At 42.1% G+C, this 15,763-nt stretch overlaps 1 protein-coding gene across 4 annotated transcripts in view; it reads left to right on the forward strand.

The window, feature by feature from the left end:
• nrp2b (neuropilin 2b) overlaps window positions 1-15,763 on the forward strand; it is a 108,103-nt gene that overhangs the window by 36,100 nt on the left and 56,240 nt on the right. For all 4 annotated transcript variants that reach the window (XM_044053211.1, XM_044053206.1, XM_044053204.1 and 1 more), the window contains exons 2-3: window positions 2,035-2,215; window positions 14,516-14,697. In XM_044053211.1, coding sequence (XP_043909146.1) covers window positions 2,035-2,215; window positions 14,516-14,697 — 363 coding nt within the window. The remainder of the gene's footprint in view (window positions 1-2,034; window positions 2,216-14,515; window positions 14,698-15,763) is intronic.

Raw genomic sequence — 15,763 nt, forward strand, 5'->3', positions numbered from 1 at the left:
ATAGTTAGCTAAGCTCTGTGCTAAAAGTGGTGTTTGGCCGATGCTGCTGTGAGATTCCAGAGTGGTTAAACACTAATCCAGGTGGTGCTGAGATGAAATGCGCCTGGCCGGGTTACTCGGGCCGTGTAACCCTAGTCCTGTATTACTGTATATCACCAAGGAGATTGGAAACAGATAGGAGGCCGATGGGGGACTTGAGACATGGACTAGTTGGGAGATACAGAGGGATGATCACTAATTGTTTGCAGACAGCGCGACGCAGATGCCAGATAAGGCTGCCAAAGTGTCCGTCACGTCGTGTGCTGTGTGCTGAGATCTGACCTCCGCGCTCATGTTGCTGGTTCTTCAGCGTATGAGTGCGTATCAGTCACGACCCGACGAATGAAAAGTGACTTTTTTTTGTTTGGGGGATTCATTGGTGAGATCGCGTCTGATTAAGTGTTTATGCCGCATGTGCGTGTGTGTCAATGTTTGCTTGTGTACGGTTACTCCTCTCACTCCTCTCAGAGTGTAGGTTTACAGTAGCCGCTCTATTAATAGCATTCAAACATGTTGTATTCTGCTGAGTAGTTTGACTTGGCTATGTCACCCCACTCAGCACAGCGGCAATAAATAATTATTACAGTGTGTGTGTGTTATTTTTTAATCATATTGGTTTTCTCTCTTGAGCCTGAACTGAAGCAGCCGTTTAAAGTTTAAACTGTAGAGGACTGATCTTTTCTCCGCCTACTGTAGGTGTTACTGATACTGTCTAAAATACAGACAGGTGACACATTATAAACACACTGACAGTGAGTGTATTCATGCAGCGTAAGAGGATCTGTCCATCTCCGGACTGGCCCAACTTGTTACTTAGATACTTTACATATTATTGTTTACATCATCATCATCCATCTGTACTGCACAGCAAGCGGCAGAGAGAGAGAGAGACACAGATGCTGTTTGCATAAAAATGATCCCGTCCAACTTTGTCCACCATGATGCCCAAAACAGCTGTTTTGAAAATGTATCCTCCTGTTCCCAAATCTACAGCGCGATCACTGTTTGTTGTTGCACAGAAATATGTTAAATGTCACAGTTTCAGCTTCAAATGTGATACCCACTCGACAAGAAACTATACGAACATGATTATTTTCAGCATACAGTGACTCAGACTGTGTCATCATGTCAGGAGTGCTCGGCCTTAACAAAGATTGCTGTCATCTCACACATCCACCAGCATGGTTTAAGTTAAGTTTTTATGGATCTCAAACAATGAGGAAGTTCAGCCTCTCATGACGGGGCTGCACAGTCCGTGAAACGGGCCAGCAGGCCTGACGCACAATAGGCGCCATAGATGTACAATACAGTAGAGTTGTGTGTGTGTGTGTGTGTGTGTGTGTTATGTGTGCGGTGGGCGCCACAGACATATATGAGTTACCCATCTATGTCAGGCTGCATCTGCAGCTGTGAATGACGGCCATTGTTTATGACATGACACGGACGTATGAGCGCTGACAAGTGGATCCGCTCTCAGACAGTAACTGTGGCATCTGGACTCTTTCTGTATGTGTGTGTGTGTGTCAGTTTGGGTTCAGAATGGAGCCTTTGTATGTCGTGGTGCTACATTGACCTTGACGTCTACATGCGCACGCGCACGCACAATCGTACACACACACTCCCTGCGTTGTTTCCCATATCCTGTCTGTGCAAACACAGCGCTTATCTGCATTTTATCGGTTTCGCCCCTCTCAGAGTGCCAATTCTTGTTTAATGAACAAATACTGCGTGTGTTAAGTTAGTTTGGTGGCGTTCGTACTGCGTGCTGACATCTGGTCAGTCTCTATAAACAAACAACACTGATCCTGATCATACTTATGATGCTTATCTCATCACTCAGCTTTCATTTCCTCATGTTTATTCCTTTTAACCTCTGCTCTCTAATGTTTAATGTTGTTTTTTTTTTTATCACACTTTTGTAGTGGACAAAAACCAAGGTATTACAAACACTTGACTCTTTGAGACTTCATGCATATTGTCTTTCTTCTCGCGCAGCATCGGAACCATGCGGGGGCTACTTAGATGCCAGCGATGCCGGATACATCACCACACCGGGCTACCCGCTGGAGTACCCGCCTCACCAGAACTGTCGCTGGGTCATCACTGCTCCTGAGCCTTCACAGCGCATCGTCCTCAACTTTAACCCGCACTTTGAGATCGAGAAACTGGACTGCAGGTAAGCGACGGACATACTGTATGTACATGTGCAGTGGTTTTACCTCTTTATCTCAGGAGTCTCTGTCCCCACCAGCTTGTCTCTCCGTGCGAGAGTTGTTGGGTGCATTTGGTGAACTTCAGCCCACTCTCCTCCTGTTTTCCTGGCTTCGGCTACCCCATAATAATCCCTCTGGGCCCTCCCTTGGTCCCCAGGCTGTAATTATCAGAGTCTAATTACAACACATTGACTGTTCTAGGACGGTTTTCACACTTCAAAATAATTAGCACAGCTCAGAGGATTTGGTGTCCAGTATTGTTTTTTGGCTGTGTGGCTTTTTTTACACGAGAGAGAGAGAGAGCGACAGTCAGTTAGGCAGAAAAACACATCATACAGATGGATGAGGTTAAGATAGAGAAGCATTCAGAACGTTAACATAAATACATCTTAATAATAAAGAAGCATTGAAAAAAACAGTTATGGAATGCTTTTCAAAGAAATAAGGAGGAAATATAAAATTAAAGAGAATTAAAGGAATCATGGAGCGTATGCAATGGATTCTGAGTCTCCCACAGACCCACAGGCTGCTGTGGCTTTAACTTTTAATTTACTGAACATTGTTTTTATTTTCATTTTTATAGTGGAAACCTTTTTTTGAGATGGAGGAGCCACACGTTTTCTTTGTGAAAGTCAAGGTCACAAAAGGCATTAATGAAATAACACATATGTTAATCATGTATATTTTCACTTCTTGGGAAGAAAACCGCACACATACAGAATAAATAGTGCAAAGAAAATGAACTTGATATAGTTTCAAGTAAAACAAACTCCAAAAAACCCAGATAAAAGAAAAAAAAACTTGTACTTGTAAATAAAAGTTCTTCTCTTATTCTTACACACTGTGTGAATTCATTAGCGAGCTCATACTCGAGTATACTGTAGATTCACACACACACACACACTGTTGTCCTCTCTCCCGTTAAGCTTCTCTTCCGGTGGTTTCCCACTGAGTTATTAACATTTCAGACTTAATCAATTATAGATGTGGTGAATTTCCCCCCCGTTCAGATGTTCCAAAATCATTTAGACATTTCCTCCGTGGAATTAAAGCATCAATATTTCACACAGCTGTTTGGTGAAAGGCTGGACCATAAAAAAAAAAAGACCCACCGCACTTTTGCTCCGTTCCCCTTAACTTTTGTTGCACCCTGTGGGAAACAAACAACCTGCTTCTGTGTTCATCCCCCTGACCTGGTCATCTACACAGCAGTTAATCTAATCCCTGGATCAGGTTTATGTTGTCTGCTTCTCCCTCCTTCCTTTGTCCATGTTTCAATGTTTAAAACATCCATTTAAAGTCCAGTAGCTGCAGGAGGGAGGGGGAGGGGGCAGTGAATCTGGTTGATTTATTAATTATGTGTCTCTGTTGTTGTTGTATTTAGCTTTGATTTATTACTTTCTGGGGGTTTCTTTTTTATTCCACTACTAGTGACAAGTTTTTAAGTGCTCCGAAGTTATGCCTGCAAGAGTGAGATCTTTGCAGCGTTGGTGGTAACGTCTCCAGCCTAATAGCCTGTTATTTACAAGTGTCCTACACCCGAGAGCTATTTAGGTCTGCAGACGCCAAGTAGCCTGTGTATGTGTGTGTGTGTGTGTGTGTGTGTGTGTGTGTTTGTGTGCACACACTAGGGTTAGGCTGAAATTGAGCTGTTAGGTTCAGGGGGCAAAGAGGCCAAGGAGAAGAAACTCTGTGTATGTGTGTCTGTGGGGAGTAGACATGTCGTATGTGGTCAGCCCAGTAACAACTCCCAACACACGCGCACACACACACACACACACACACACACACTGGTTTCCATGACTTCAGAGGACATCGCATTGACTTACATTCATTTCCTGGAGACTTACTCTGACCTTAACCATAATTACTAGTGGCCTAATCCTAACCCTGACCTCAGCCTAACTTTAAAACATGACTTCACCTTAAAATGTAGTCATTAAAATGATGGGGTCTTGATTTGTGTGTGCATAATGCAGATGTCTCAAATGTCTGTGGGTCACATGCGGCCAATATCAAGATATAATGACACCTATATCACCTATGGTTATATGAATCAGTTTTTTTATTACAGTTATTATTATTTAATTTTTTGATTTTAATTTGCATCATTAATATGTTTTTTTTTTTTATTGTGTACTCTGTATCGTTCCATATCACAACACATAACACTATTACTTAAAAATTCTGTGGCATACCATTATTGCGATATGATTTAAAGCTAATTTCTGGCCCCCCTCATGACCAGACTGGACACTCATTGGCCCCCCCCCCCAGGTCATGTGAGTTTGAGACCCCTGCCATATGTGACTGTGTAAACAGATTAAGGTCCCAGATACACACACGCACACACACATCTTCTTAAAGCAGCAGATGTTTGATCAGTAAAGTGTTGTTCTTTCATTTGTCACACAAACACCGCTGTTATGAATCAGCCACGGTCAGGGCCACTGGTTGTTTTATGACTGTAAGTCACTGTGTTGAAGCACTCTAATCTATTATGGTCCTGATTGGAATTTAAGATGGTAATCTGTAATCTATAATGCATCACATTTTGTCAAGCACTCTTCTGGCTCTGCGGGCAAAATCGATGGAGAGGTGGCCACGGAGAGAAAGACGTTTTCATTAAGATTCATATACAGTAGCCATTAAAGTGCAGGGAGACAACTGGAGGGAGGGAGACAAAGCACATGAGTGATGGACTTAAAAATAAAAAAACAGTCTGCCCAATATTACCACGGCTAACCATTAGTCACGATGACTTCTCGTTTGCCATGCAGCACAGTACTGCATCAGTCCGTCACTGCCTGGTGACAGCTTTTAATTATCACCCAGCAGCTGTGTCTCTTGTTTTTCTTAGCGTTTTCTTTAAGTTAATCAAAAGCACTCTGTGGACACGCACACACAGACAGAGTAAACATCTCTTTGGGTATGTTCATTTTGATGACTTTTTTTTTCACAAATTTACAGTTCACAACTGTAAATCGTTGTTTTCACCCACCTTCATTTACAGTGATGATATTATATAAGTTTTTTTGTTGTTGTTGTTGTTACTTTTAATCAATGCACCAGTGCCTCCAACTGCAGCTTAAATCCCGGGAAACAACTTTGAAAGTAATTAAGCTGCTGAAACTTCACATGAGCCTCACCTGAACTTTGGAGTGCTCTGTTGCTCTCAGAGAAAAGCCTCAGGGTCTCCGGGGTGTCGAGACAGAAACCATTCTCACATTAAGGCTGAGCCATTTGGAGACAAATATCTAATTGGCAGATATTATGATTGTGTTTTGATCCACAAAACATTTTCAGTCAAGCTTCAGTACAACATTTTACTGTGTTACATTTAAAACCTAAAAAGAGCATCTGCTATATGCTAATGCAAGAATGACAACTTAAAAGCTGTCAAATGCATTACATGTTAGTTAACTGGCATTGAATATTGAACAGTCGAACATGAAACAATGACACATGGTGATTTACTAATTCCATTGTTCCATAGTGTTATTATGTGTACTGTGTTATTGAAGGCTGACTTAAAAAGTACCAAAATTATAATACTTTTTTTGTTTTTTTTGTCATAACTCCTGTTTGTACACTTTGTTAACTTTATATTCACAGTAAAAACATGAATATTTGTCAATAAGCAACTAGTATTTGTTTTAAAGTCATTTAAAACTGACCTCTGACCATAGTTTTAGTATTTTCTGTGTATTTGTGTCGACAGAACAGAGATGAAGTGACTCTCTGGAGTGATATGAATATTGATTGTGCACATTGATCTTTGAGAAAGAAAAGTATTTTGTTTTAGAAAGTTTGTAGCGCTCGGTTTTCTACTTCACGCTGTCCTCTTCGCTCTCTGCCCGAACAAGATCTCTATTTGGAGTGTCAGGCAACAAATACACACACACATACACACACGCACACTCGCACTCGCGTGCGTGCACAAGTGCTTTGGGAAAAGTGCAGCGTCAGGGTCCGTTGAAGGCTGGCTCAAATCATCCTGACAGCCACCTCCTCCCTCTATCCTCTCCTCTTTCCTCCTGGCGCTCCTTTCTGACCTCACCCTCTCTCCCCTTTATCCCCATCCTCACCCTTCCTTCCCCTTCACCGCTGCCCAATGGACCCGTCCACCATCCTTCATCTGCTCGAGTGCCTTCCTCTGGTACACCTCCTGTTCCCTCCACATCCTCCTTCTCTTCATGCCTCCTTCCTCATCTCCCATCCTTCCTCTTTCATCAAATATTGCTCCTTATTTCCTTCCCTCCTCTCCTTCACACCCACTTCCTCTGCAGCCTGCCAATCTTTTATTGCTTAGGCCAAACCATTATTCAGCATTGCATATGAAAAATCACAGGCAGCGAGCCAAATGCCACGCTCTCCACCTTCTTCTCCCTCTCCCTTTTTTTTTTTTTTAAAAAATGCACCTATTCTTCTCTCTTTACCATTTATAGACGTTTCCTCGGCGCGCATTCGTCTTCATTTTCTGTTCGATGACTCTGTGTCTATCTATCACTTAAATCCCTTCTTCTATTTGTTTCTCACGTCTTCTCATCATCTCTTTATTCTGTCTGGTCCTCCCGAGCCGCAGTTCACACCCGAGTCAGATGCTATTGGTTATAGTAATATGAGAAAAACACACGCAGACAAGTGCACCGCCACATATGGGGGTGAGGCTGAAACTTAAGCTTGCATAAGCAAGAGCAGAAATTCACACACAGAGGTGCAAAGTATTTTTGAGCCTTAAAATAAACTCGTATAACGTGTGCGTGCCTTCGTGCCTCCGTAAGCAGACAGGCACGTAGGCAGTTTCACGGTTATGTGGCTCACACAATAAGTGTGGAGTAAAGCAGTGAGTTAAGAGGTGATTTATATGACGGAGAAGCTCTCGTCAACGATAATGGTTTCACTAATGATTTAGACCTTGTCTTTGCACTCCGCCTCAATCAGTCATATAACTTCATGCTTCTCTTCTCCCCTCCTCTTCTCGTCTCGTCTCTTCTCGTCTCTGTAATGCAATCTTAAGCGACTTAAAGTACAAACTAAAACTGCATTACGGCTATGAAGTGAACGCACCTGACGAGCAGGTGACTTCCGAGGACATGACTGAAAGAAGAGCGGTGGAGAAGGCGATGTGATGTGACACCGGCCTCGGGGCAGAAAGGGGCAAAGAAGAGAGCGAGGTGGAGATGAAGAGCCTGTATGACAGAGAGAGGAACAGCATGAGGACTGACAGGGAATGTTCAGTTACCAGCTGAGGGCATTTAGCAGCTGCCTGCGTGTTTGAATTAACATCACAGTGACTCTACCAGCAGGGGAGTCATGCATCCAGACAAACATTTCCTCTCGCCATTACCATTAGAAAGCCATACACAGAGAGCACGGATGCAGCTTTTGCTTTTTGATAAATGCCTCGCTGAGCAAACTCTGCACCAGATGCTCGCTAATGCCAGCTTTTGCTGTTGTAAGGCGATACATAATCGGCTTTTAGTCTGTCGGGTGTTCGCAAAACTGCACAGTTAACCTTTAGCAGTACAGTCGTGACGCGATTGCAGTGAAATGAACTGCAACCCTATAGGAGGACGGAAGGCTTCTCCGTGCTGTCTGTGTTTCACGTCCCGCGTGCATGTTCTGTCATCCCACGAATGTGTAGCTGATCTTGGGAAACATTGACGCCATCAAACTGCTGAGTGGCCGGGTTTCTTGAGTCACTCCTGAAAGTCACGTCACTTTGTTTGTGTTTTCAGTTTTTCTGTTTCTCCAACCTGTTATGAACCGTCTCACTTTACTTGCACGGTGTTGTTGTTGTTGCCTCCGTCTGTCTTCGACATAAGACGAATCACTTCCTGCGCGCAGTGCGGGAATGTCACCGGGTGACACGAGGCCTGAGCACGGAGAGTCATGTGGAGCTGATGAGCTTCATCAGCATTCTAATTTGACAATGTTTGAGTGTAGAAGGTGGAACTCTCTCTCTCTCTCTCTCCCTCTCGCTCTTTTTCTCTCTCTCCAACACGCACACACACGCACACACACTCAGGTAATGCATGTAATGATGACAATATCAGTGCTCTGATTTACTGACACTCCCTGAGGCCCTGAAGGTTCGTCTGATCGATGTTTGTTACTGTAATGACAGTGTGTGTGTGTGTGTGTGAGAGAGAGAGAAGGCTTGACCCTGATCAATGTGTGTTAAAGCCATAATGCGGAATCGATTGGTTGTCCTGGAGACTACTGATACCCCCCCACCACCACCACCACCCTCCACACACACACACACACACACACAGTCCAGCAGTAATAGGTCTATTACTTGATAACAGTGAAGTCAGACATCCTCCTTGCTCTCACTCTTTATTATCTACTCCACTGACAGTTTGACCATGTTGGCAATTTGTTTGAGCTGTAAACATGAAAAAAACAAACATTTTCCTCAGCAGTAACTGTGATGCATGAACTGTTGCAACTCGTAGCCTCGTAGCGGCATCATTTTTTTATCTATAGTGATGCACGCATATGGAAATAAGAAGTAAAGATGAATAAATATGCACTCTTGATCGTGTCTGTATGGAAACTGTCAGTGTTGTCAGAAACACGGAGGACTTGGCTTCATCGACCTCTATCTCTACTATAATTATTGTTGTCAGGACAGAGAGCTGAAGAAACCCACTTCAGAAAAAGCTTCATAAACACTTTGTCTTATAGGAGTCAAGCTTAAATCACAGTGTGTTGTTATGTGACTGTTTCACTTCCTCTAAAAAAAGAAATTGTTTGGGGTCACCTGATTTCACTTCCCTTCCGTGGAAATGTGTAGGAGTAGATGACTTAGTTTGAAAAATGCTGAACAAAAACACTTGGCAGCAAACATAAATCTTCAGTTAGTTTCAGTTCAAAAAGTTTGGGGGAAAATATAGTTTTTTTCCCCCCATTATTTTACTCATGGACAATAAATCATAGAAATCAATTAAACTGAACTAATTAATATGCACTTAACAACATTTTGGCATAACGTTTAAGAGACTTGCTTTATCACGTCATAAAAATACAATCACACATGCTGTCAGCAGTGTGTGTGTGTGTGTGTGTAGACGCTCTGTCTGGGGCTAAGGGCACCCCTGATGTTTGAAAGAAATGCCCAGGTGTAAGAAGATAACTCCTGACCTGAAGAAAGACAGACAGAGAGACGGGGGACGTGTGAAAGGCAATTAAGAGTAAGGCAGAGAGGGGGAGGAGGAGGAGGGAGGGGTGAAGTGGTGAACGTCTGTCTGAACCTAAACCTTTTCCTCAGTTCACATCAGAAAGGTTTTCTCACTCTTAAAAAACACCAGCTACCCCCAAAGCGCACAAACACAAATCTCTCATGTCGGCTCTCTCAGTACGTTGACTCCTGCTTCAAAACCAGTCCACAACTCAACCTTGCAATCCATCATTAAAGGAATAGTTGACTGATTAGCATTTAGCTTTGTATTACTAGAATAGGGGTAGTATTGTTGAGAAATGGTGCTTCCCAACCTCAGTTTACCCTGAGTTGAGAAATATCTTCATTCATTTCTTTGTAACGTGTCTGCCAGTGACACTTGGTCCCGTTAGCATAACTGTTAGCAAAGATGGCCGACACTGTTTACACTCTGGGAATGAGGTCCCGTCCCCCTACGAGTGGGTCTAAAAGTGTGGAATTAGCGTTGCAGTTTCAAGTCTCGGACCAAGTGTCGCTGGTGGGCAAGTAACAAAAAAAAAAGAAGATATTTTTCAAAAATACTACCCCTATGCTAGTAATACAAAGCTAATTGCTAATTGGGGAACTATTCCTTTAAGATTTGTCATGACCTCCAGTGTTACTTGCTTTAAAACTTGTTTTATCACAAATTTCTACAAGCACATCTTAGGGGAAAGTGTGGTAAGAAATGAGTTCAGGGTTTTTTCAGCAAATCACTCAGATATGTCCCCTTTCTGGTTGCTGGTATTGCACTGTCTTCCGGCTTCTTCTATTATTATATTAGGTCAAAACCCAGGGATATTTCAGTTTGAGTCCAACTGAACATAATGCAGTAGTAATTCAAATAAAAATTGCGTTAACTGGCTGTGTTGATTCAACTTTGAGTTTTCGACTTCGTAGAATTTCTGTCAGGCTTACATGTTTGCCAGTATCTTAATGATTCAGAGAGTTCAGTTTTAATGCAATCATTTGTCTTTATGTAAAAGTAATGACTGATTGGCTGCAGTGAACTATATTGCTGTGGGGGGTCGGGGTGAGACGATAGTGTGTGTTTGTGCAGGTGTCTTGTGTGTGCGTGTGTGTGTGCTGACTTAGAATTGGCCGCAGAGACGGTTGAAGGGACACCTGTCTCTATCCGTCTGACGGGAGGTGTTGGCAGAGCCAATACAGGGTCATGTTCTCCCTGCGACTGCATCCACACTCATTTTAAATTTAACTTGTTCCGTTTGGCTTTGTTTTGACGCTGCATCGACACCTGAAAAGACGGAACTTTTTGCAAATGGTCTTCAAAGAGGATGAAATATCACATTTGGGATTTATATTGATTGTGAAACATGTGCATAATAGGCTGATCATAGGCTGTGTAGTAAAGCAGTCACATGTCCTTTTGACTTTGTGCTCAGTCACTTTAATATTAACAAAGCCAGTCAAAGTGTACAGCTGTTGTTCTGTTTATTTTGCGCAGTGATTATTTGATCATAAATGACAAGGATGTAGATTGATGTTTTAGAGCAGAGTGGCCCAAGAATTACTGTTCAGCTGTTTAAGGCGTAGCAGTGAGCTCTGATCAAATCACAAAAATAACTACAGTTAACATTATGATTAGAGCCTAAGTCAATGTACTGTAAAGGCCTCGACCACACGTGAGCGGGTATTTTTGAAAAGCGAGGTTTTTCCTCCGCTGGTTTTAAAAATAATCCTGTCTACATGCAGTCAATTCTCAAACCATCTTCACCCACATGAAAACAAGAAAAGAAAAAAGCCACTGTAAAGTGCTGTCAAAAGTGATAAATAACCATAACTGTAAAGCCTTGTTGGCCAATCAGAAGAGCGACAGATACTACAGAAGGCAAACAACAAAAATCAAAAAATAAACTGCGTATGTGCTGTATGTGTGTTTTTAAAAGAAATGTTGTCACTGACAACTTTGCTGCATTTGCAGAGATCTAACCCACAGTTTGGACGTGTATGTGTCAATCACACCGGTGTCCACTCTTATGTGCCGTACTTTATCTATTTTCCTCAAAATGGGAACATCATTTACAAAACTGACATTGTTTTTGATTGAAGAAGACCCAAAAATAGCAATTCAGACTGTTAAATCTTCCATTCAAACCTCGCGTTTATTTGGAAGCAGCTGAGTTGCCCCCTAGTGGCTATTCAATATATTGTTATTTCCTGGTTGACTTCAGGAGGACTATATTAGTTTAACCCAGTGGTTCTCAATTATTTTCTGTCATGCCTCCCTAGAGGACAGCATTTTCTTTCATGCCCCGAATTGAAACACTATTGAGAACCTGATAATATTTATTTATTCATCTGTATAAACCACTGTATGAGTCGTCCCGCCTCCCGACACCTCACCAGTATCTATTTTCAAAGATACCCACCTACATGTGGACAGGACAAAAGTCACAGCATCTCTCTATATTTAATTATTTGTCTTATCTCCGGTTAGCAGAGATTCAAAGTCAAATTTTCACAAATTCAAATATTTGTTTTCCCCCCAAATCTCTGCCTCCTCTGTGTCTCCCACACTCTGGCTCCTGGCCACTGGTTGTGTTCCTGACAGCACATTAGAGAAAGCTACAGACGGAAAGGGGGCAGAGAGAGAGGGAGAGGAGAAGAAGGAAGACAACGAATGATGGGGGGAAGAAAAGCAAGTGTTGAGAAGTGAAACACCGGAATAATCAAGGGAGGACTGAGCCAAGATGTGACGGAAAAACAGATCCCTTGTCCGGATATGAATAGCTGCTCAACAAAGTTGTCATTTCACAAAAAAAAAAATATGGGGGAGGAGGAATCTGTCGCTGGGATGAGGCGTTCTCTTGGGAAAACACGACAGGAACTGTGACATGTACCGCACACACACACATGTTCTCAGTGCTGTGACAGCTTGGGTCATAATTGTGGTGATAGTTCCACATAAAGCAGACGGAAAACATGATGGGAGAGTTGGTAGTGAATAACCCTCATTATGTTTGCAGCCTTCTCACCTGTCAGAATAAAACACACTGGCAGATATGAAGACACTAACACACTCATCTGTGTGGACTTGGCAGCAGTTTGGTAAAAAGCTGCCGGGCTCAGTGCTTTCACAATCGCTCCTGTTGTCTGTCATTTTCCCCCAGGTCTTGTCTAACAAGGTGTAGAAGGCAAATACACACACGTGGCACGCGTGGTTGATAAGTGTTACTTTTCCTTGTCAGCTCATGTCAATGTCCTTGAAATTCAAGTCTGTTCTCTATATAAAATAATAATAATAATAATGATAATAATGATAATAATCATCATATTCTGTTTGACAACAAAGAGTGGCTCCCCAAAGGTCAAGCCACTAACTCCAGGGTTGAGACTGTAGGCTGTTGTGAGATTAAAGGTTGTAAGTCTCCGTGACATGAATGTAATAAGTGATAAAAAAAAACAAGTGTATCGTGTGTGCCTGTGTGTGTGTGTGTGTGTGTGTGTGTGTGTGTGTGTGTGTGTTTTGGCCTCTGGGTTTGGCATAACTGTGAATGCATGCTAACAAATAGTGGAAAGATTAACACCCCTTTTATGCCCATTAATGTGTCTGCACGGTTGCAACAAAATACCATATGCCCCACTTTTATCACCTCATGATGCATGATACTGTCATCTGTCGAGGCAGGGGGAAGTGCTTTGTCACCGTCTTATGATAGTTTTGATAAATACATAATACGAAGAAGACATTTAAATTTAACCTAGGATCTCAACGTGCTTTTTATTCTTCTGCTGTGTATGTGTGTATGTGTGTATACGCGTTTCCTTTTGTATTGTTTTGTAGTTGATTGATGTGATTAATTCCAAACGTTACACTCTCCTTGTTGCGGAAGGAATTTATTTCCAGGGAAGCTATTTAGGAGCCGGGCAGGTGTGTCTTTGGTATCCAGACACAGAGGCAACGCTCCTGCTGTGGCTCTGGAGATAGGTCCAAACATTTGGGGAGGGATCAGGAAACAGGAATAAAAATAGAGGGAAATCTGTACTTTCCTGCTGATACAAAATGTGACTTTTGGGGGTTTTACAAAACATCTAATATCAACCTGATCAGTCATGGAATTAAAAAGAAAAAATCCCTGTTCAGACTAATGTGTAAGAGAGGAAGTGGGGAAACCTTGAAGCCTCCTAAATCCATTTTAAAATGTGGGACATTTGAATTTCTCTGTGTATCAAAGGCCTCCAGGCTGAGCTGCAGTCATTATTGAATTAGATGTGAGCAAAGAAGTAAACTACAGTCATTTGTTCCACATTAATCCGTTTCTAGCACCACATGCTGCCGGGTTCATACTCAGTTCAAGCATCTTGACCGTTAGATATACTCCTGTCTTTGACCCTATAGTTTAACATAAAGCACATGGAGTGATTTCCTTGTTTCGAGAGAAAACAAGACTTGTACAGAATGTCAAACTGCTGTACGTCACTGTCTCCTTATTCAAGCTGTCATCTTACATTTTGTAGTTGTATAATCCATGTAGACTTGTGAATTTCTCTGTGGTGTGAATTTCTCTGTGAGATGAATAAAGTATCTATCTATCTATCTATCTATCTATCTGTAGACTGTGAAAGTCTACGGCAAGTGGAATACACCGAATCACTCAGTTACAGTGTAGTTACATCATTACATCAGGTGGTTCTTTTTCTCTTCTTCTACCATCTGTAAGCTGCCAATGTCTTAGAATTTTAATGACAACTGTGTTTAAACTCAGCTTTCAGAAGACTCTCAAGACACTGATAGATGCAAACAATTTGATCATTTGTGTTTTTTCTGCCCAGTCTGAATGTGATGCGGGGCCACGTGAAAGAACTAAACACGTCAGAGTCAAAGCAGCTTGTGATGATTTAACGACGTCCGTCACCACAAATCAAAATCTGCTTTGATTTCTATCACAAAGTACCTCATGCATTCGTTTGGTAAAACGTTATTTATATAAAAACGCACCTTCATATTTGTGGCGCTTCAGGTTATTAACGCTATGATAGTTGTTTACTTGAAATGTGCGGCTAAGACAGACTTTATTTTCTTTGTTCTCCGCAGGTACGACTACGTAGAGATTCACGATGGAAACTCGGAGGCGGCCGACTTACTCGGGAAGCACTGCAGCAACATCGCTCCTGCACCGATCATATCGTCAGGCCCCTCGCTCCACATCAAGTTTGTGTCAGACTACGCCCACCAAGGGGCGGGCTTCTCACTGCGCTATGAAATCTTCAAAACTGGTAAATGAATGCTTATGTTATTCATGTTTTTCCTTGCACTTTTTTGACATTTGTCCTTGGTCATCAGATAAAGATGATATTTACAGACTCTAAGTCAGGGGTGTCCACCTCATTGTAGTTCAGGCGCCACATACGGTGCCTGAAGTGGGCCAGACCAGTAATATAATAGTATAATTACAATAACTAACCTTATAATTACAAGGATATTCTCTTTGTTTTACATTTAATGAAGAATTTACAACAATATTATGCCTAAATTTACCATTTACACGTTACATATCTAATCATTTATTACAACTTACAGATCACAATGGATCTACAAAGGCACAAAACATTTAGTTCAGGTATCTGGAGCTGAAAAATTTAACATTTTACATTATAATTAGATTAAAATCATGTGCAATTTACATGGATTCAATATTGAAGTTTATATCACATTAATTAATTCTAGATTTCGGATAAATAGACACAAGAGGGTACAGCTTCTTGTTTGTTTATTTGCTTTTTGAACTAAACATCAAGAAACGAGAGAATTATCCAATAAAGGAATCAAACTGTGGACATTGTCACTCCGTGGCACATGCTGTAACCACTCAGCCACCAGGTGCTCCATGTCATTGTTTACACTCACAGTGATACGCCGCTCAGGAGTCCACTGTATATTTTGCAGCATTCTCCAGAGGGACTTTATCTCTGCAAATGACCCTTACATGTGGACAGATTGAAAAATGAACTAGGGCAGATATTTAGAAGGGTTACTCCTTTACAAATGGGCTATTACTAACTGTATTACAAGCTACTCATAGACAACTGAGCATGCTTCATTAGGTGACCAAGCCCCATTTATCTCCCCGGTGTCATGGGAGACACAGAGAAAGCGACAAGAGACTCAGCTGAGGACCCTGGAGAGCTCCTTAGACTGTCCAGGCGAGACATCTCTCCCCTTCATGGCACTTTGTGTGTCTGTGTGTGTGTGTGTGTGTCTGACATGGCTCCCCTTCACGCTGCAGCGGGTCAGCCAAAGCGAGACCAATTGAGATCAAGGGCGACTGAGACAGAGGGCCAC

This window comes from Solea senegalensis, linkage group LG2, assembly GCF_019176455.1.
Source record: "Solea senegalensis isolate Sse05_10M linkage group LG2, IFAPA_SoseM_1, whole genome shotgun sequence".
Taxonomy (NCBI): Eukaryota; Metazoa; Chordata; class Actinopteri; order Pleuronectiformes; family Soleidae; genus Solea; species Solea senegalensis.